The sequence below is a fragment of the Triticum urartu genome, chromosome 3, assembly GCF_003073215.2.
Source record: "Triticum urartu cultivar G1812 chromosome 3, Tu2.1, whole genome shotgun sequence".
NCBI classification, from domain to species: domain Eukaryota; kingdom Viridiplantae; phylum Streptophyta; class Magnoliopsida; order Poales; family Poaceae; genus Triticum; species Triticum urartu.
Window position 1 is genome coordinate 739,295,006 of NC_053024.1, and position 20,905 is coordinate 739,315,910.

The 20,905-nt window shown below is 43.9% G+C and overlaps 1 protein-coding gene across 1 annotated transcript; it reads right to left on the reverse strand.

Annotated features, from left to right (window-relative positions):
* Positions 1 to 1,880: 1,880 nt before the first annotated feature.
* Positions 1,881 to 4,571, reverse strand: LOC125546362 (11S globulin seed storage protein 2-like). Its single transcript, XM_048710609.1, has 2 exons — positions 3,568 to 4,571; positions 1,881 to 2,990 (listed from the first exon to the last, which is right to left on the reverse strand). Exons 1-2 carry the CDS (start codon positions 4,521 to 4,523, stop codon positions 2,852 to 2,854), a joined length of 1,095 nt encoding a protein of 364 aa, XP_048566566.1. The 5' UTR covers positions 4,524 to 4,571; the 3' UTR covers positions 1,881 to 2,851.
* Between the last annotated feature and the right edge of the window lie 16,334 nt (positions 4,572 to 20,905).

Consider the following 20,905-nt stretch of genomic DNA (forward strand, 5'->3'; position numbering starts at 1 on the left):
AAAGCTTATTTTCTTGCTTTAAAGAAACTTGAGATAGAAACAATAATATACATGTAGGATTTAGACTCAACCATTGGATAAATATTTTCATGTTTACCCAACTTGCCATTGAAACAATTCCTTATATAACACTATCTTAAATTTTGTTTCCTTATTTGACACTGAATTTTTTTTTCTTCCTTATCTAACAACGAGTCTAAAATTTATACCCTTTATGACACTTTCGTTCATTTTAAATCTAAATGACATCTGAAAAGATCCTTTTGCCCCACATGTGGTATGTCTGTGTGCGGGACAGTAGTACACACACAACATCAGTACGGGGCAGTAGCACACAGACGCAGCGGCAACACATACACACATCAGCACATACACATGCAGCGGCAGCACATACACACGCATCAGCACATACAAAAGAACACAACACGCACGCACGCAGCACACATCAACACACCCACGCATCAACACACATACAGCTGCACGCACGCACGCACACGCAGTCACGCAACAGCACACACCAAGCAACATGCGCAGCAGCACACACGCACGCACGGACACACAAACATGCAGGCACGCAGCAACACATACGCATACGCGCACACACACAACATTAGTAGAACACATGTGTGCGCGCTCACACACACAGCAGAACACGCACGTGTGCACAAACATACCACATGAGGGGCAAAGGGGTCTTTTCAAGTGTCATTTAGGCTTAAAATAGACAAAAATGTCGTAAAAGGCATAAAATTTAGGCCGGTTGTTAGATAAGGAAGAAATCATTTGTCAATTTCAAATAGAGCATAAAATTTAAACACGGTGTTAAATAAGGAATTCTCTCCTTGCCATCTGGGTTGGAATTATTGTAGTCGCCACAAGCCTCAGGACGAACCATCTAGCTAAACCTAGGCTTAGTGATGATTAGCTTGGATAAGAATCTATTGGAATTTTCCTGTTAGAGTTTTCCATTTGGGGATGGATATTATATAAAGCTAAGGATAAGCTATGTTGTGCGAAGAATGGATAAACCAGAGGTAATCCTCGGAAAACCCCACTCCTGCATGTATCAACACACGATGCAACCGAAGCTTATGTCGTGACATAAGTTCGTGGCGATACCTCATCAGTAATACATACACAGGCCATATATAATTCATAAAAAGAAAACAAAGTAACACATAGCAAAGACGATGTATGCCCCTTGCTCATAATAAATAAAAGTTGTCTTATGATATATCATTTTTTGCGGGTGGTCTTATGATATTAATTGTGGCTAGTTTGAATCCTCATTTTATGTTATGGCTTTTGTTCCAGAACTCGCGGGAATTGATCGTGGTGTTCTGATACGTGCTTTGAGGCTGTTGGTACGGAAGGGAAAGCGAGTTTATTTAAGGGCACTTCAGACAAAGGCATTAAAATTTCTTCTTAAACTTTGTGCCAACTAACAGATGGATAATAATCTTGAATAGATGTCCATGAAAATAATACATCCCGTCTTACCCGTATGTATGTACATTGATGACGTACTTCTGGTCAGCATCGTTCAAACGTCAGTATTTATTTCCCGTGCCGAACTATTGTACCTCATAAGGAGGCTCAACTAATTCTAATCAAATATCAGATATATTGAGAACCATACTTACCTATAAGGAGGCAGATTCTTGTGACGAGCTCTTTTGAACCTTGATCGAACCACGCTAGTAGTACTAAAATGTAATTCGTACAGAAGAGAGGTTTTCTTCTTGTGTTATTATTATCACTATCACCCAAACATAGAAAAGCTTCATTTGGTTTGCATGAATTTGATCTCTCTATCACCCGTCACTGACTGATCATCCGCACACACACACAACAGTAACAAATTACCCACTGCAGGAATATATCGATACACATCTTGCATTGATCAAACATTAATTGATCTCACAGATTTCAATAAAAACTAACCAGCGTGACAAATCCATCTCAGGCTTATTATTACATAATCCATCAAACGCGACAAACTTCAATTCAACTAACCCTTGGCAACCCTAATCAAAACATAATCTAAGGTGTTGCCAAGCCAGAGATGGACAAATGTGCGGATGATCTAGTTGGGAGCAAAGAAGATCTCAGAGTCGAGCCTCTTGGAGCGGAACATCTTTTCCATCTCTGGCGTGGTGTTGAAGGCCGTCTCTAGCACCTCCGGCGATATCGCCTTCCACACCGACGTCCTACCAGCCAAGTGGCTAAAGATCGGGGAGAGAAGTGCATTTTTCAACCCCGAACTCTTGCCCTAGTCTAATTTACAACCCCGAACTTCAATACCATCTAAATTACAACCCTCAACTCTCAAAACCGGTCAGGATTCAACCATCCCCTCCTTGTTGACTGGTTTTGACCAATCATCGGGTCCAATCAGCATGCCACATCAGAAAAAAATTCAAAATTTCAAGAAAATATAATTAAAAATCTGTAAGATCGAGAAAAAATCCGAAATAAAATTTCCTGGGGAAAAAGTTTGCGAAAAAAATTCAAGAACTTTTCCTGTAATTTTCAGGAAAAAATAAAAATAATAATTTTTTTGGAAATTACTTTTTCTAGAAATTTTAACTTTTTTATTTTACATTTTTAAATATTTTTCTTGGGAATTTGAAATTTTTCCCTGGAGTTTTTTTATTTTAAGTATTTTTTGGTTTTTCATGGAAATATTGATAATTTTGTTTTCGGAAATTCGTTTTTTTTATTTTTCCCTGATTTTTTCCTGCAAATTTGATTTTTTTATTTCTTTTCCTGGATTTTTTTCGATTTTATAGATTCAAATTTTTTTGCTGACGTGGCATGCTGACTGGACCTGTTGACTGGTCGAAACCGGTCAACAGAGAGGAGAGGGTTGGATCCTAACCGGTTTTGAGAGTTGGGGGTTGTAATTTAGACGGCATTGGAGTTTGGGGTTGTAAACTAGACCAGGGCAAGAGTTCAGGGTTGAAATATGCACTTCTCTCAAGATCGGGCTGCATTTGTTTTGCACAACACAAACATTAGTTGGTCAAATCGATCGATATAACTAGATAAATGCAAAACTATTGATTAAACTTGAATATGTAGGAAAATTACATTTTGAGAAAATGCAAAACATGCCACAATATTGTGCAACTAAGGGCATATACAAAAATGATAAACAAACGGGAGGAATCCAGTCTATAAGAAACTTTCCTAGTTGGAACTAGAAATAAGTTCATACTTGATTGTTGCAAAACTAAAACAGAATATGTGGAACAAAAATAATGCATCAGATCTGATATACGCATGCATGTTTACCTACATTTTTACTATCAAAATGCGGTCAGAAAAGATACAGTGGCATTTTTTAATCCACAACTACTGAATGAACTTGAATATGTAGCAGGAAACTTTAATGTCAGACAGGGCAACGAATGACACAAAATTGTGCAACTAATTAGGGCCATATATACTTGAATTTCGCAAAATTGAAACATAATATACCGAACAAAAATAATGCTAGAAAATATGATGTACACATGCATATCAAAAGTTCTAGCTGGTCAACTACTAGAGTAAAATACGTACTTTGGCGTGGTGATGATGGAGAACCACTCCATGCCGGTGTCGTCTGCGATCTTGGAGACGACGAAGAACCTAGGCACGATGAAGAGGCAGCCCGCCTCGGCGCGGGTCTCCAGTACACGGGTGCCGTCGATGCCGACGACCTGGACGCGGCCGCCGCCGCGCACTATGTAGGTGACCTGGTAGGCCGAGTCGCAGGAGAATCCCGGCGAGCACATGGAGCGACCGTCGATCCTCACGAGGTCAGAGCCCAGCCCAACGTCCTTCACCGGTGGCAGGTTGGCCGTGTTGAGCACCACCACGCGGCCGCCGCCCGGGATGTCCACGTCGAGCGGCGCCTCGAGGCAGTTGAGCACCACGCCCTGGCGGTCCTCGGCGCGAGGCTCCGGCATCCGGTGCCCCGCGGCGATCTTGACGATGCCGGAGCCAGGCTGGGTGGAGACGATCTTGGCGGCGGCGTCCTGGTCGAGGTCCCAGGCGCGCGCGACGAACTCGGTGGAGAAGCCCGTGAAGATGCCGGTGGCGCCGGTGAGCTGGAAGTTGGCGAAGCGGCCGGGAGTGTGGCCCTTGGAGGTGTCGCCGAGGAAGAGCACCACCAGCTCCGCGGAGGCGCCCTCGGCGTTGTGCCACCAGGTGACGGCGCCGAAGGGGAGCGCCAGGGTGTCGCCCTCCTTGACGGGGATCACCTTCTCGCTGGCCGCCTCGGGGAGGACGAGGCCGCAGGCGCCGGCGCCCTGGAGCACGTAGGCGATCTTGGACGAGTCGGAGTAGCTGGGGAGCGCGAGGCCGCCGGCGGAGAGGTGCAGCTTGGCGGCGCCGATGGAGGCCCCGCCGAGCATGGGCAGGTCGGCCGGCGACCAGTCGTAGTAGGCGCCGCCGTCGCTGCCGTAGGCCTTGGCGGGCTTCTTGGGCGACAGGTCCATCGACATGACCTCGGCGTTGGAAGTACGCTGCACCATGGTTGTCAAGATGAGATTGTACTACGTGGGCGAGGAGAAAGATCGATGTGAATGGGATGGAGGAAGTGGATGCGGAATGGTGCACATTTATAGTTGAGGGTTAGATCGATAACGATTAGTTGTTGGAGCTAACTGATCTTGGAGATAACGATTAGATGGATAATGATGAGTTTCTTGCGGGTTGGATATGCAAGCATGCAGGAACGGATATGCAAGGAAGCCGGTGCGCGCGCGCACGAATGGGTCTAAGCATGCACGTTGTACCACTGAAAGTCAATCAATTAATTTATTTATATATTAGACTAGTAAGTGTGCACGTGCAACGCACGTCTATTTAAACTAATAAGTGTTTACGTATAACACGCGTCTATTTGAATTAACACATTATACTAAACTTAATACAAGACAATTTATTCATAAATTTAAATTTTCTTTATAAAATACACAATCTTGTACTCCCTACTCGTACAAACAATTTGAAATATCGTTTCTCCTTAAACAACATATCTCCTGTATTAAAAGACCACCCAGTGTTCCCAATGTATAAAACTCAAAATTATTTAGAAGGTTCATCATGATTCTTCATATGCACACATTTATGCAAGTATAATCACACATAAAAATGTCACTTAGGACAAGCTAAGGAGCCGTTTCAGTGCCAACAAACTCCAGTCAAGAATTATTATTACAAGACAAAAGCATTAATACGACAACTTGGAACAGTTACTTGAGTACTACACATTTCTTTAAGGGCTCAACATTCTAAAATTTTGACAATATAACAAATATCCTCTCAGTTTGTAGTAATAATGATACGAAGATAAATAATTTGAAAATGGTCTTCAACATGCGTAGGCTACCACTTGTAAGAATAACAGTGGCAAAAAAAGCCAACAAATGCCGGTTTAGAAAGAAAAAAACTGCAGACATACTTCCAATTTTAGCAACTCTAGTGGATAAAACATACCTTACCTCTCAAGTCAGGAAATAGTCAAATGAAAAAATGTACTTCTTATAAGTAGTAGAGATGAAGTCATAAGGATCATGATTCAAGATATTCGGAGAAACATGGTTGGTCTCTCTGTATGATGTGAACTCGTCACCTCTACCAAAGTGGTCGTGCGTAGTATTTAATGTAGAGTGCAATAATGAAATAAAATAAATGATATGAGAATTTACCATGACCACAAAATATCCTACATTCGCCATGGTCATAATCAACATGCATTTTTTGTTTCTCTTGTATGTGGTCCAAGTTTTCTATCAGGAAAACATGTTAACTCAACTGTAGGTAGGGACGGTATGAAAATGCTCATGTAAAATTACAATTGCCATGTATCTGCTAGACAAACAAATACACTTATGCAAACTTTAGGGTTTTTAGTAAAACTTATGCGAACTTTATTTTTTTTTCACTAAAACTTATGCAAACTTCTGGGTTTTTTTCATGTAAGTTCATGACTGCAAGTAAGGTCTTGGTTCAGCGAATTTGTCTGTGAGTTCACTATGTAGTCGTGAGTTGGCCATGTAATAACCGGTAGTCAGTACTTAAAAAAACAGGGATGTCTGTTGCAAGTACGCAAAAATCAGTGAAAAAATAAAGAAAGAAAGAAGGCATTGGTTGCCTGAAACCCAACTGTGTGTGCTCCAGCGCGCCTCTGTTTCTCATTGCCTCATCTTTAGTTCATGTACTTCTAGATGTGTCACCACCGGCGAGGTAACAATGACAGTAAAAAAACAACACTCAGTGCTTATCTGATTAGTGTGTGCGTGTGGCGCGTTGGCGTGAAGGCAAGCATCTCCGTCGTTCAGGCCTGCGAGCCGCCGCGGCGACCGTGTCCTCTCACCAGCTGGGCGGCGTTGTTGACGCAGGTGAATCAGTCGTCCAGCTTTGAGGCGACGCCCTCCATGCACCGGGGCGCCCCCCACTCGATTTTTTTGGCCCGCTTATACTGTTCCAGAATACTCAGCGTTGCCCCCACTTGAAGGGCGTCTGCGGTGGGTGGTTGTCAGCGTGGGTATTGTGGACGGAGCTGAAGTCGACACGGATGCCGACATGTCAGGACGTGAACGAAGTCGTTGCAGTCAGTAGAAAAGTGACCTGGGCTCCAGGCAGAAGACAAAGCGGCGACGGCACGTGTGTGTGTTCGGAGGAAGGCGCAACTCCTCCTCGCGTGTCTCCCACTATGGCTCGCGTGGGTGGTGGGCTGGTGACGGCAGGTGACTCGCGATCGCGATTCCCGAGACGATAGGATGCGCTCGCGATTAGTTTCCTAATAATTAGATGCCTTCATGATTAGTTATCTAATAGGAATTGTTTGTGATTAATTTCCTAATAATTAGTTGCATCCATGATTAATTTCCTAATAGGATGCGCGCGTGATTATTTTCCTAATAATGGATGCGCCCGTGATTAGTTTTCTAATAATAAGATGCGTTTATGATTAGTTTCTTAATAATTAAATGCGCCCGTGATTAGTTTCTTAATAGGAGTGTTCGTGATTATAGTTTCCTAATTGACCGGACGTGGACTTTCATATTTTCCTCCACGGTGAAGTACGGTCAGTCAATTTAAATTGCTAAGTGCACACAGAGAATAAATTAGGTTAAGGCTAGCCGTTAGATTGAGTTTAGTGGGACTAATCATGCGTTGGTAATGTATTCGTGTACATTTTGTGGGGTGCACTTAGAGAAGATAATGTTTGCTCTTTTATAAGTAGTATAGAAAAAAGAGTATAGAGAAATTCGGGCACGGCATAAGGCCTTCTTCGGTTAATCCTCCTCCCAAGGAGATTGAAGAAGATTGGAGGGGATTTTGGCTTGTAGAGGGTTTAATCCCCCTCAATCCCTGCCAATCCCAATCAAAATCCACCTCAACCGAACAAGGCCTAAAGGAGTAGCTCAAGAAAACAAAATGCAGGAAAAAAACTAAAAACGCTCAGGAAGAGTAAAATAGTTGGAGTACAATTCACTGAACATTTTCTCTTTTTTTGAGAAAAAATAAAATAGTCACTGACAATTGATTTTCTTCGGTGGAAAAGAGACCATTGGTTTTCTATATGATCCAACAGTTACCTTTGATTTTCTATGTGATCCTACGATTTTAGACGCTCCTACATGCTCCATCGTGGTCTCGATGTGCCCGTCCCGTCCCCAGAAAGTGGAAGAATTCCCTGACCTCACAACTGCACACCAAGCCATCATCGAAGGGCCAAAAACACCACTATAGTGTTTTGAACACCCATGGGTTAAAAATGCTAACACTAGTAGAAAAAGGGTCAAATGTGTAGCACATTAGTGCCGGTTTGAATTTGAGCTGGCACTAATGTGTCCATTAGTGCCGGTTCCAACGGCTAGGTGGGCGGACATCATTAGTATCGGTTCGTGGTGAACCATTAGCACCGGTTCGTGCCACGAACCGGTACTAAAGTGAGTGGTGGCAGGATGTTGTCAGTCCGGGGCCCCTCCAGCACCTTTAGTACCGGGTCGTATCACGAACCGGTACTAAATGTCGTCCTACATAGACCCTTCGTTCACCCGAGCTCGCTCTGTTCTTCCCCTTTCCCCTCTCCTCTCTATTCTTTTCCCTCTTCCTCTCAAGCTCATCACACATTTTGCCCAAAATTTGTCAAGATTTGAAGGCCCCCATCCATTCAAATGATCCCAAAGGTTAGCAACTTTGTCCTTTCATCTCTCATTGCTAGATTAGCTCGTGCAATGCTTTATATAGTGATTGATTTTTGAGTTTAGTAATTTGGGAGGAATTATATATATGTGCTAGTATTTGATTTATATGCAACTTGAGGTCAAAAATAACACTTAGTTTACATATGTAGGTGTGGTTTACTTAGTGCATTCTAAATCTCCGTCGTAACCACCGTCGATCGCCCGCAACGTCCCATCGCCGGCACCACCTTGTGGTGAGCCTCTTGTTCATGAAGTTTTATATAAAAAAAATTGATGTTTGTGTGATTTGGATATATAGTTACTCGTATAATTATCTTACCCATACGTTGTTTGTTATACATAGTGCCATGGTTTTGATATCCGTCCCCGTCGGCCCTCGTCCGGGTTATGATTCGGATGTGGTATATTCTCTTTTAAAACTATTCATTGCATTTCGTGTTTATGACAAATTATGCCCATCAAGTTGACATAGATATTTGTATGTAGGAGGTAGTTGAACCGGAAATTCCAACCGACCCTATTGTCGAGAGGTTAAATTTAGTTGAAAGAGAAAACAGGGATTTGAAGGAAAAAATGAAAAGAATTGAGGGGGAGAAGATGGAATTGGAGTTGCATGTTGCCGATGTCGTCGATGATCACAAGATTAAGATGGAGAAAATGTGCTTGAAAATTAGAAAGATTAGAAAATATGCCATTCATAGTGAGGCTTGGTATCATTATGCTGTTGGATCAATTGTTACCGTAGTTGCGATCTTGATCGCATTTCTTGTTGCATTTAAATTCTTTAGCTAGAGAGTTATTTGTTTGTTGCATTTAAGTGTTGTATGATCTTTATGTATGAACTTATGTATTGTATTAATTTGGTGTTTTCGGTGCTGTGTATTGAAGATGAGCCGGCAATGGATGTACGATGACCGATGCTCTCCCAAGTTCATTAATGGCGTGCGTACTTTTCTGCTTGCGGCTGAGGCAAACAAGCGGGCGGATGGTTTTATGCCTTGTCCATGTGTTGGCTGTAAGAATGGTCACAATTACTCTACGTCAAGAACCATTCACGTCCACCTGTTTGAGTCCGGTTTCATGCCCCACTATAATGTTGGACCAAGCATGGAGAAAGAGGGGTTATGATGGAAGACAATGAAGAAGAAGAGGACGACGACAGCTATCCAGGCCATGGGTTCCCTGAATACGATGATACAACAATGAGGGAAGAAGCTGAGCTAGTAATGCGGGAAGAAGCTGAGCCGGCAATGCGGGAAGAAGCTGAAGAAGAGGCATCGGATGAGCCCGTTGATGATCTAGGTCGGGCCATTACCGATGCAAAGAGAAACTGCGCAAGTGATTTGGAGAAGAAGAAGTTGCAGCACATGTTAGAGGATCACAAAAAATTGTTGTACCCGAATTGCGTAGGTGACAAGAAAAAGCTGGGCACCACACTGGAATTGCTACAATGGAAGGCAGAGAATGGTGTGTCTGACAAGGGATTTGGAAAGTTGCTGGTAATGATAAAGAATATGCTTCCAAAGGACAACGAATTGCCCGAGAGTACGTACGAAGCAAAGAAGGTTGTCTGGCCTCTAGGGTTAGAGGTGCAGAAGATACATGCATGCCCTAATGATTGCATCCTCTACCACGGTGAGTACGAGGATTTGAACGCTTGCTCGGTATTCGGTGCATTGCGCTATAAGATCAGCCGCGATGACCCTGGTGATGTCGAGGGCGAGTGTTGGAAATATGCCCTAGAGGCAATAATAAATTAGTTATTATTATATTTCCTTGTTCATGATAATCGTTTATTATCCATGCTATAATTGTATTGATAGGAAACTCAGATACATGTGTGGATACATAGACAACACCATGTCCCTAGTAAGCCTCTAGTTGACTAGCTCGTTGATCAATAGATGGTTACGGTTTCCTGACCATGGACATTGGATGTCGTTGATAGCGGGATCACATCATTAGGAGAATGATGTGATGGAGAAGACCCAATCCTAAGCCTAGCACAAGATCATGTAGTTCGTATGCTAAAGCTTTTCTAATGTCAAGTATCATTTCCTTAGACCATGAGATTGTGCAACTCCCGGATACCGTAGGAATGCTTTGGGTGTACCAAACGTCACAACATAACTGGGTGACTATAAAGGTGCACTATAGGTATCTCCGAAAGTGTCTGTTGGGTTGGCACGAATCGAGACTGGGATTTGTCACTCCGTGTAAACGGAGAGGTATCTCTGGGCCCACTCGGTAGGACATCATCATAATGTGCACAATGTGATCAAGGAGTTGATCACGGGATGATGTGTTACGGAACGAGTAAAGAGGCTTGCCGGTAACGAGATTGAACAAGGTATCAGGATACCGATGATCGAATCTCGGGCAAGTATCGTACCGCTAGACAAAGGGAATTGAATACGGGATTGATTAAGTCCTTGACATCGTGGTTCATCCGATGAGATCATCGTGGAACATGTGGGAGCCAACATGGGTATCCAGATCCCGCTATTGGTTATTGACCAGAGAACGTCTCGGTCATGTCTGCATGTCTCCCGAACCCATAGGGTCTACACACTTAAGGTTCGATGACGCTAGGGTTGTAAAGGAAGTTTGTATGTGGTTACCGAATGTTGTTCGGAGTCCCGGATGAGATCCCGGACGTCACGAGGAGTTCCGGAATGGTCCGGAGGTAAAGATTTATATATGGGAAGTCCTGTTTTGGTCACCGGAAGAGTTTCGGGGTTTATCGGTAATGTACCGGGACCACCGGGAGGGTCCCGAGGGTCCACCAAGTGGGGCCACCTGCCCCGGAGGTTTGCATGGGCCAAGGGTGGTGAGGGACCAGCCCCTAAGTGGGCTGGTGCGCCTCCCACAAGGCCCAAGGGGCAGCTAGGAGAAAAAAAGGGGAAACCCTAGGCTTAGATGGGCCTAAGGCCCACCCTAGGGGGCGCCTCCCTCTCTCCCCCTCTTGGCCGCCCCCCTTGCTCCCCATCTAGAGCTGCCGCAGCCCCTCCCCTTCCCCTATATATATGAGGCCTAGGGCTGCACATAACACACGCGATTCAATCTCTCGTTGGTGCAGCCCTGCATCTCTCTCTCCCTCCTCTTCTGTGGTGCTTGGCGAAGCCCTGCAGGATTGCCACGCTCCTCCATCACCACCACGCCATTGTGCTGCTGCTGGATGGAGTCTTCCTCAACCTCTCCCTCTCTCCTTGTTGGATCAAGGCGTGGGAGACGTCACCGGGCTGCACGTGTGTTGAACGCGGAGGTGCCGTGCGTTCGGCACTTGGTCATCGGTGATTTGAATCACGACGAGTACGACTCCATCAACCCCGTTCACTTGAACGCTTCCGCTTAGCGATCTACAAGGGTATGTAGATGCACTCTCCTTCCCCTCGTTGCTGGTCTCTCCATAGATAGATCTTGGTGACACGTAGGAAAATTTTTAATTTCTGCTACGTTCCCCAATAGTGGCATCATGAGCTAGGTCTATGCGTAGATTCTATGCACGAGTAGAACACAAAGTAGTTGTGGGCGTTGATTTTGTTCAATATGCTTGCCGTTACTAGTCTTATCTTGATTCGGCGGCATCTTGGGATGAAGCGGCCCAGACCAACCTTACACGTACTCTTACGTGAGACCGGTTCCACCGACAAACATGCACTAGTTGCATAAGGTGTCTAGCGGGTGTCTGTCTCTCCCACTTTAGTTGGATCGGATTCGATGAAAAGGGTCCTTATGAAGGGTAAATAGCAATTGGCATATCACGTTGTGGTCTTTGCGTAGGTAAGAAACGTTCTTGCTAGAAACCCATAGCAGCCACGTAAAACATGCAAACAACAATTAGAGGACGTCTAACTTGTTTTTGCAGGGTATGCTATGTGATGTGATATGGCCAAAAGGATGTGATGAATGATATATGTGATGTATGAGATTGATCAGTTCTTGTAATAGGAATCACGACTTGCATGTCGATGAGTATGACAACCGGCAGGAGCCATAGGAGTTGTCTTAATTTATTTATGACCTGCGTGTCAACATAAACGTCATGTAATTACTTTACTTTATTGCTAACCGTTAGCTGTAGTAGTAGAAGTAATAGATGACGTGACAACTTCATGGAGACACGATGATGGAGATCATGATGATGGAGATCATGGTGTCATGCCGGTGACGATGATGATCATGGAGCCCCGAAGATGGAGATCAAGAGGAGCAATATGATATTGGCCATATCATGTCACTATTTGATTGCATGTGATGTTTATCATGTTTATACATCTTGTTTACTTAGAACAACGGTAGTAAATAAGATGATCTCTCATTAAAATTTCAAGAAAGTGTTCCCCCTAACTGTGCACTGTTGCGACAGTTCGTAGTTTCAATGCACCACGTGATGATCGGGTGTTTGATCCAAACGTTCACATACAACGGGTGTTGACGAGCCTAGCATGTACAGACATGGCCTCGGAACACATGCAAACACTTAGGTTAACTTGACGAGCCTAGCATGTACAGACATGGCCTCGGAACACAGAAGACCGAAAGGTCGAGCATGAGTCGTATGGTAGATACGATCAACATGAAGATGTTCACCGACGTTGGCTAGTCCGTCTCACGTGATGATCGGACACGGCCTAGTTGACTCGGATCATGTAATCACTTAGATGACTAGAGGGATGTCTATCTGAGTGGGAGTTCATAAGATGAACTTAATTATCCTGAACATAGTCAAAAGGATTTTGCAAATTATGTCGTAGCTCGCGCTTTAGTTCTACTGTTTAGATATGTTCCTAGAGAAAAAAAATAGTTGAAAGTTGAAAGTAGCAATTATGCGGACTAGGTCCGTAAACTGAGGATTGTCCTCATTGCTTCTTAGAAGGCTTATGTCCTTAATGCATCGCTCAGTGTGCTGAACCTCGAACGTTGTCTGTGGATGTTGTGAACATCTGACATACACATTTTGATAACTACGTGATAGTTCAGTTAAACGGTTTAGAGTTGAGGCACCGAAGACGTTTTTAAACGTCGCGAAACATATGAGATGTTTTGAGGGCTGAAATTGGAATTTCAGGCTCGTGACCACGTCAAGAGGTATAAGACCTCCGACGATTTTCTTAGCCTGCAAACTAAGGGAGAAAAACTCAATTGTTGAGCTTGTGCTCAGATTGTCTGAGTACAACAATCATTTGAATCGAGTGGGAGTTGATCTTCCAGTTGATATAGTGATGTTTCTCCGAAGTCATTACCACCAAGCTGCTAGAGCTTCGTGATGAACTATAATATATCAGGGACATATATGATGATCCTTGAGATATTCACGATGTTTGACACCACAAAAGTAGAAATCAAGAAGGAGCATCAATTGTTGATGGTTAGTGAAACCACTAGTTTCAAGAAGGGCAAGGGCAAGAAGGGATACTTCATGACACGGCAATTCAGCTGCTGCTCTAGTGAAGAAACCCAAGGTTGAACCCAAACCCGAGACTAAGTGCTTCTGTAATAAGGGGAACAACCACTAGAGCAGAATTACCCTAGATACTTGGTAGATTATAAGGCTGGCAAGGTCGATAAAAGTATATTGGATATACATTGTGTTGATGTGTACTTTACTAGTACTCCTAGTAGCACCAGGGTATTAGATACCGGTTCGGTTGCTAAGTGTTAGTAACTCAAAATAAATGCTACGGAATAAACGGAGACTAGCTAAAGTGAGCCAACGATATGTGTTGGAAGTGTTTCCAATGTTGATATGATCAAATATCGTACGCTCCCTCTACCATCGAGATTGGTGTTTGTGTTGAGCATAGACATGATTGGATTATGTCTATCGCAATACGGTTATTCATTTAAGGAGAATAATGGTTACTCTATTTATTTGAATAATACCTTCAATGGTCTTACATCTAAAATGAATGGTTTATTGAATCTCGATCATAGTGATACACATGTTCATGCCAAAAGATAGTAATGATAGTACCACCTACTTGTGGCACAGCCACGTAAGTCATATCGGTATAAAACGCATGAAGAAGCTCCATGTTGATGGATCTTTGGACTCACTCATTTTTGAAAAGTTTGAGACATGTGAACCATGTCTATTGGTGTGTATGCATGAAGAAACTCCATGCAAATGGACCGTTTGGACTCACTTGATTTTGAATCACTTGAGGCATGCAAATCATACCACATGGGCAAGATGACTGAAAGCCTCGGTTTCAGTAAAATGGAACTAGAAAGCAAATTGTTGGAAGTAATACATTTTGATGTGTGCAGTCCAATGAGTGTTGAGGCATGTAGTGGATATCGTTATGTTCTTTCTTCACAGATGATTTGAGTAGATGTTGAGTACATTTACTTGATGAATCACGAGTCCGAATTATTGAAAGGTTCAAGTAATTTCAGTGTGAAGTTGAAAGATCGTCGTGACAAGAGGATAAAAGATCTATGATATGATCATAGAGATGAATATCTGAGTTACGAGTTTGGCATAGAATTAAGACATTGTGGAAATTGTTTCACAACTAATACAGCCTGGAACACCATAGTGTGATGGTGTGTCCGAACATCATAACTGCACCCTATTGGATATGATGCATACCATGATGTCTCTTATCGAATTACCACGATAGTTTATGGGTTAGGCATTAGAGACAACCACATTCACTTTAAATAGGGCACCACGTAATTCCGATGAGATGACACCGTATGAACAATGGTTTAGAGAAACCTAAGCTGTCATTTCTTAGTTTGGGGCTGCGACGCTTATGTGAAAAAGTTTCAGGCTGATAAGCTCGAACCCAAAGCGGATAAATGCATCTTCATAGGACACCCAAAACAGTTGGGTATACCTCCTATCTCAGATCCGAAAGCAATAAGGGATTGTTTCTAGAATCGGGTCCTTTCTCGAGGAAAAGTTTCTCTCGAAAGAATTGAGTGGGAGGATGGTGGAGACTTGATGAGGTTATTGAACCGTCTCTTCAACTAGTGTGTGGCAGGGCACAGGAAGTTGTTCCTGTGGCACCTACACCAATTGAAGTGGAAGCTTATGATAGTGATCATGAAACTTCAGATCAAGTCACTACCAAACCTCGTGGGATGACAAGGATGCGTACTACTTCAGAGTGGTACGTAATCCTGTCTTGGAAGTCATGTTGCTAGACAACAATGAACCTACGAGCTATGGAGAAGCGATGGTGGGCCTGGATTCCGATAAATGGCTCGAGGCCATAAAATCCGAGAGAGGATCCATGTATGAAAACAAAGTGTAGACTTTGGAAGAACTACTTGATGGTCGTAAGGCTGTTGAGTGTAGATGGATTTTAAAAGGAAGATGGACAATGATGGTAAATGTCACCATTAAGAAAGCTCGACTTGTCGTTAAGATGTTTTCTGACAAGTTCAAGGAGTTGACTACGGTGAGATTTTCTCACTCGTAGCGATGCTAAGAGTCTGTTGGAATTATATTAGCAGTCACTGCATTATTTAAAAAATCTTGCAGATAGGATGTCAAAACATTGTTTCCTCGACGATTTTCTTAAGGAAAGGTTGTATGTGATACAACCGAAAGGTTTTGTCAATCCTGAAAAGATGCTAATAAGGATGCAAAGCTCCAGCAATCCTTCTGAGGACTGGAGTGAGCATCTCGGAGTTGGAATGTACACTTTGATGAGATGATCAAAGATTTTGGGTTTATACAAAGTTTATGAGAAACTTGTATTTCCAAAGAAGTGAGTGGGAGCACTATAGAATTTCTGATGAATATATGTTGTCGACATATCATAGATCAGAAATGACGTAGAATTTCTGGAAAGCATATAGGGTTATTTGGAAAGTGTTTTTCAATGGTAAGCCTGGATTAAGCTACTTGAGCATTGAGCATCAAGATCTATAAGGATAGATCAAAACGCTTAATGGTACTTTCAAATGAGCACATACCTTGACATGATCTTGAAGTTGTTCAAGATGGATCAGTCAAAGAAGGAGTTCTTGCTTGAGTTGTAAGGTATGAAGTTAAGACTTAAAGCTCGACTACGGCAGAATAGAGAGAAAGGACGAAGGTCGTCCCCTATGCTTAAGACATAGGCTCTACAGTATGCTATGCTGTGTGCCGCACCTGCAGTGTGCCTTGCCATGAGTCAGTCAAGGGGTACAAGAGTGATCCAAGAATGGATCACGGGACATCGGTCAAAGTTATCCTTAGTAACTAGTGAACTAAGGAATTTCTCGATTATGGAGGTGGTAAAAGAGTTCGTCGTAAAGGGTTACGCCGATGCAAACTTTGACATTAATCCAGATTATTCTGAGTAGTAAACTGGATTCGTATAGTAGAACAGTTATTTGGAATAGCTCCAAATAGAACGTGGTAGCTACATCTAGGAGATGACATAGAGATTTGTGAAGCACACACGGATCTGAAAGGTTCAGACCCGTTGACTAAAACCTCTCTCACAAGCAACATGATCAAACCCAAAACTCTTTGGGTGTTAGTCACATGGCGTTGTGACCTGTGAGTGTTAATCACCTGGTGATGTGAACTAGATTATTGACTCTAGTGCAAGTGGGAGACTGTTGGAAATATGCCCTAGAGGCAATAATAAATTAGTTATTATTATATTTCCTTGTTCATGATAATCGTTTATTATCCATGCTATAATTGTATTGATAGGAAACTCAGATACATGTGTGGATACATAGACAACACCATGTCCCTAGTAAGCCTCTAGTTGACTAGCTCATTGATCAATAGATGGTTACGGTTTCCTGACCATGGACATTGGATGTCATTGATAACGGGATCACATCATTAGGAGAATGATGTGATGGACAAGACCCAATCCTAAGCCTAGCACAAGATCATGTAGTTCGTATGCTAAAGCTTTTCTAATGTCAAGTATCAGTTCCTTAGACCATGAGATTGTGCAACTCCCGGATACCGTAGGAATTCTTTGGGTGTACCAAATGTCACAACGTAGCTAGGTGACTATAAAGGTGCACTACAGGTATCTCCGAAAGTGTCTGTTGGGTTGGCACGAATCGAGACTGGTATTTGTCACTCCGTGTAAATGAAGAGGTATCTCTGGGCCCATTCGGTAGGACATCATCATAATGTGCACAATGTGATCAAGGAGTTGATCACGGGATGATGTGTTACGGAACGAGTAAAGAGACTTGCCGGTAACGAGATTGAACAAGGTATCAGGATACCGACGATCGAATCTCGGGCAAGTATCGTACCGCTAGACAAAGGGAATTGAATACGGGATTGATTAAGTCCTTGACATCGTGGTTCATCCAGTGAGATCATCGTGGAACATGTGGGAGCCAACATGGGTATCCAGATCCCGCTGTTGGTTATTGACCGGAGAACGTCTCGGTCATGTCTGCATGTCTCCCGAACCCGTAGGGTCTACACACTTAAGGTTCGATGACGCTAGGGTTGTAAAGGAAGTTTGTATGTGGTTACCGAATGTTGTTCGGAGTCCCGGATGAGATCCCGGACGTCACGAGGAGTTCCGGAATGGTCCGGAGGTAAAGATTTATATATGGGAAGTCCTGTTTTGGTCACCGGAAGAGTTTCGGGGTTTATCGGTAATGTACCGGGACCACTGGGAGGGTCCCGGGGGTCCACCAAGTGGGGCCACCTGCCCCGGAGGTTTGCATGGGCCAAGGGTGCTGAGGGACCAGCCCCTAAGTGGGCTGGTGCGCCTCCCACAAGGCCCAAGGGGCAGCTTGGAGAAAAAAGGGGAAACCCTAGGCTTAGATGGGCCTAAGGCCCACCCTAGGGGGGGCCTCCCTCTCTCCCCCTCTTGGCCGCCCCCTTGCTCCCCATCTAGGGCTGCCTCCCCCCTAGGGGTGGGAACCCTAGAGGGGGCGCAGCCCCTCCCCTTCCCCTATATATATGAGGCCTAGGACTGCACATAACACACGTGATTCGATCTCTCGTTGGTGCAGCCCTGCATCTCTCTCTCCCTCCTCTTCTGTGGTGCTTGGCGAAGCCCTGCAGGATTGCCACGCTCCTCCATCACCACCACGCCATTGTGCTGCTGCTGGATGGAGTCTTCCTCAACCTCTCCCTCTCTCCTTGCTGGATCAAGGCGTGGGAGACGTCACCGGGCTGCACGTGTGTTGAACGCGGAGGTGCCGTGCATTCGGCACTTGGTCATCGGTGATTTGAATCACGACGAGTACGACTCCATCAACCCCGTTCACTTGAACGCTTCCGCTTAGCGATCTACAAGGGTATGTAGATGCACTCTCCTTCCCCTCGTTGCTGGTCTCTCCATAGATAGATCTTGGTGACACGTAAGAAAATTTTGAATTTCTGCTACGTTCCCCAACAGCGAGCGCCCCAGGAAGAAGATTCTTGCCAAGGTGATGTGGTATGCTCCTATAGTACCACGGTTGAAACGTTTGTTCCAAAACAAAGAGCATGCCAAGGCGATGCGGTGGCACAGAGAAGACCGTAAGAAACACGGAAAGTTGAGAGTGCCCGCTGACGGGTCGCAGTGGAGAAAAATCGAAAGAAAGTACGGGAAGGAATTTGCAGATGACGCAAGGAACGTATGGTTTGGTCTAAGCGCAGACGGCATTAATCCTTTTGGGGAGCAGAGCAGCAACCATAGCACCTGGCCTGTGACTCTATGTTTGTATAACCTTCCTCCTTGGTTGTGCATGAAGCGGAAGTTCATTATGATGTCAGTGCTCATCCAAGGCCCTAAGCAGCCCGGCAACGACATTGATGTGTACCTAAGGCCATTAGTTGAAGAACTCTTACAACTGTGGAATGGAACAGGTGTACGTGCATGGGATGAGCACATGGGGGAAGAATTTGACCTAAAGGCGTTGCTGTTCGTGACCATCAATGATTGGCATGCTCTCAGTAACCTTTCAGGACAGACAAACAAGGGATACCACGCATGCACGCACTGTTTGGACGATACCGACAGTATATATTTGGCTAATTGTAAGAAGAATGTGTACCTGGGACATCGTCGATTTCTTCCGAGCAGGCATCCCGTAAGAAAGAAAGGCAAGCATTTCAAAGGTGAGGCGGATCACCAGACGAAGCCTCGCCACTGTACTGATGCTGATGTACATGATATGGTCAAGGATTTGAAGGTGGTCTTTGGAAAGGGTCCTGGTGGACAACCTGTTCCGAATGACGCTGACGGACGCGCACCCATGTGGAAGAAGAAATCTATATTTTGGGACCTGCCCTATTGGAAAGAGCTAGAGGTCCGCTCTGCAATCGACGTGATGCACGTGACGAAGAATCTTTGTGTGACCCTGCTTGGCTTCTTGGGCGTGTATGGGAAGACAAAAGATACACCTGAGGCACGGGAGGACCAGCAACGTATGCACGGAAAAGACGACATACATCAGGGTCATGCAAGCTACGCTCTTACCAAAGAAGAGAAGGAAATCTTCTTTGAATGCCTGCTCAGTATTAAGGTGCCGTCTGGCTTCTCGTTGAATATAAAGGGAATAATAAACATGGCAGAGAAAAAGTTCCAGAACCTAGAGTCTCATGACTGCCACGTGATTATGACGCAACTACTTCCGGTTGCATTGAGGGGGCTTCTACCGGAAAACGTTCGATTAGCCATTGTGAAGCTATGTGCATTCCTCAATGCAATATCTCAGAAGGTAATCGATCCAGAAATCATACCAAGGTTAGAGAATGATTTGGTGCAATGTCTTGTCAGTTTCGAGTTGGTGTTCCCACCATCCTTCTTCAACATCATGACGCACGTCCTAGTTCACCTATGCGAAGAGATTAAAGTTTTGGGTCCTCTATTTCTACACAATATGTTCCCCTTTGAGAGGTTCATGGGAGTCTTAAAGAAATATGTTCATAACCGTGCTAGGCCAGAAGGAAGCATCTCCAAGGCCATGAAAATGAGGAGGTCATTGAGTTTTGTATTGACTTTATTCCCGACCTTAAGCCGTTCTTGAATCGCGACATAAGGGCAGACTGGATGGAAAAGGCACGCTAGGAGGGGAACAAATAATATGTATGGACGGACATTCTCTCACTGAAGCACACTACACAGTTCTACAGAATTCTGCCTTGGTGACTCCGTATATGGATGAACACAAGAATTTGCTACGCTCCAAACACCCGGAGCTGTCTGATCACTGGATTACACGTGATAACTGGGTGTAGGTCACATGACGATGTGAACTATGGGTGTTAATCACATGGTGATGTGAACTATTAGTGTTGAATCACATGGCAATCTGAACTAGATTATTGACACTAGTGCAAGTGGGAGACTGAAGGAAATATGCCCTAGAGGCAATAATAAAGTTATTATTTATTTCCTTATATCATGATAAATGTTTATTATTCATGCTATAATTGTATTAACCGGAAACATCATACATGTGTGAATACATAGACAAACATAGTGTCACTAGTATGCCTCTACTTGACTAGCTCATTAATCGAAGATGGTTATGTTTCCTAACCATGAACAAAAGAGTTGTTATTTGATTAATGGGATCACATCACCCATTCCATTAGCTTAGCACCCGATCGTTTAGTATGTTGCTATTGCTTTCTTCATGACTTATACATGTTCCTATGACTATGAGATTATGCAACTCCCGTTTGCCGGAGGAACACTTTGTGTGCTACCAAACGTCACAAAGTAACTGGGTGATTATAAAGGAGCTCTACAGGTGTCTCCAAA

Excerpts from the sequence above, each read along its gene's own strand:
- LOC125546362 (XM_048710609.1), bottom strand. The coding sequence starts at position 4,523 with ATGGTGCAGCGTACTTCCAACGCCGAGGTCATGTCGATGGACCTGTCG. Across the intron at positions 2,991-3,567 it reads TCCATCATCACCACGCCAAA|CCCGATCTTGAGAGAAGTGC; the intron begins GTACGTATTTTA and ends AAACAAATGCAG.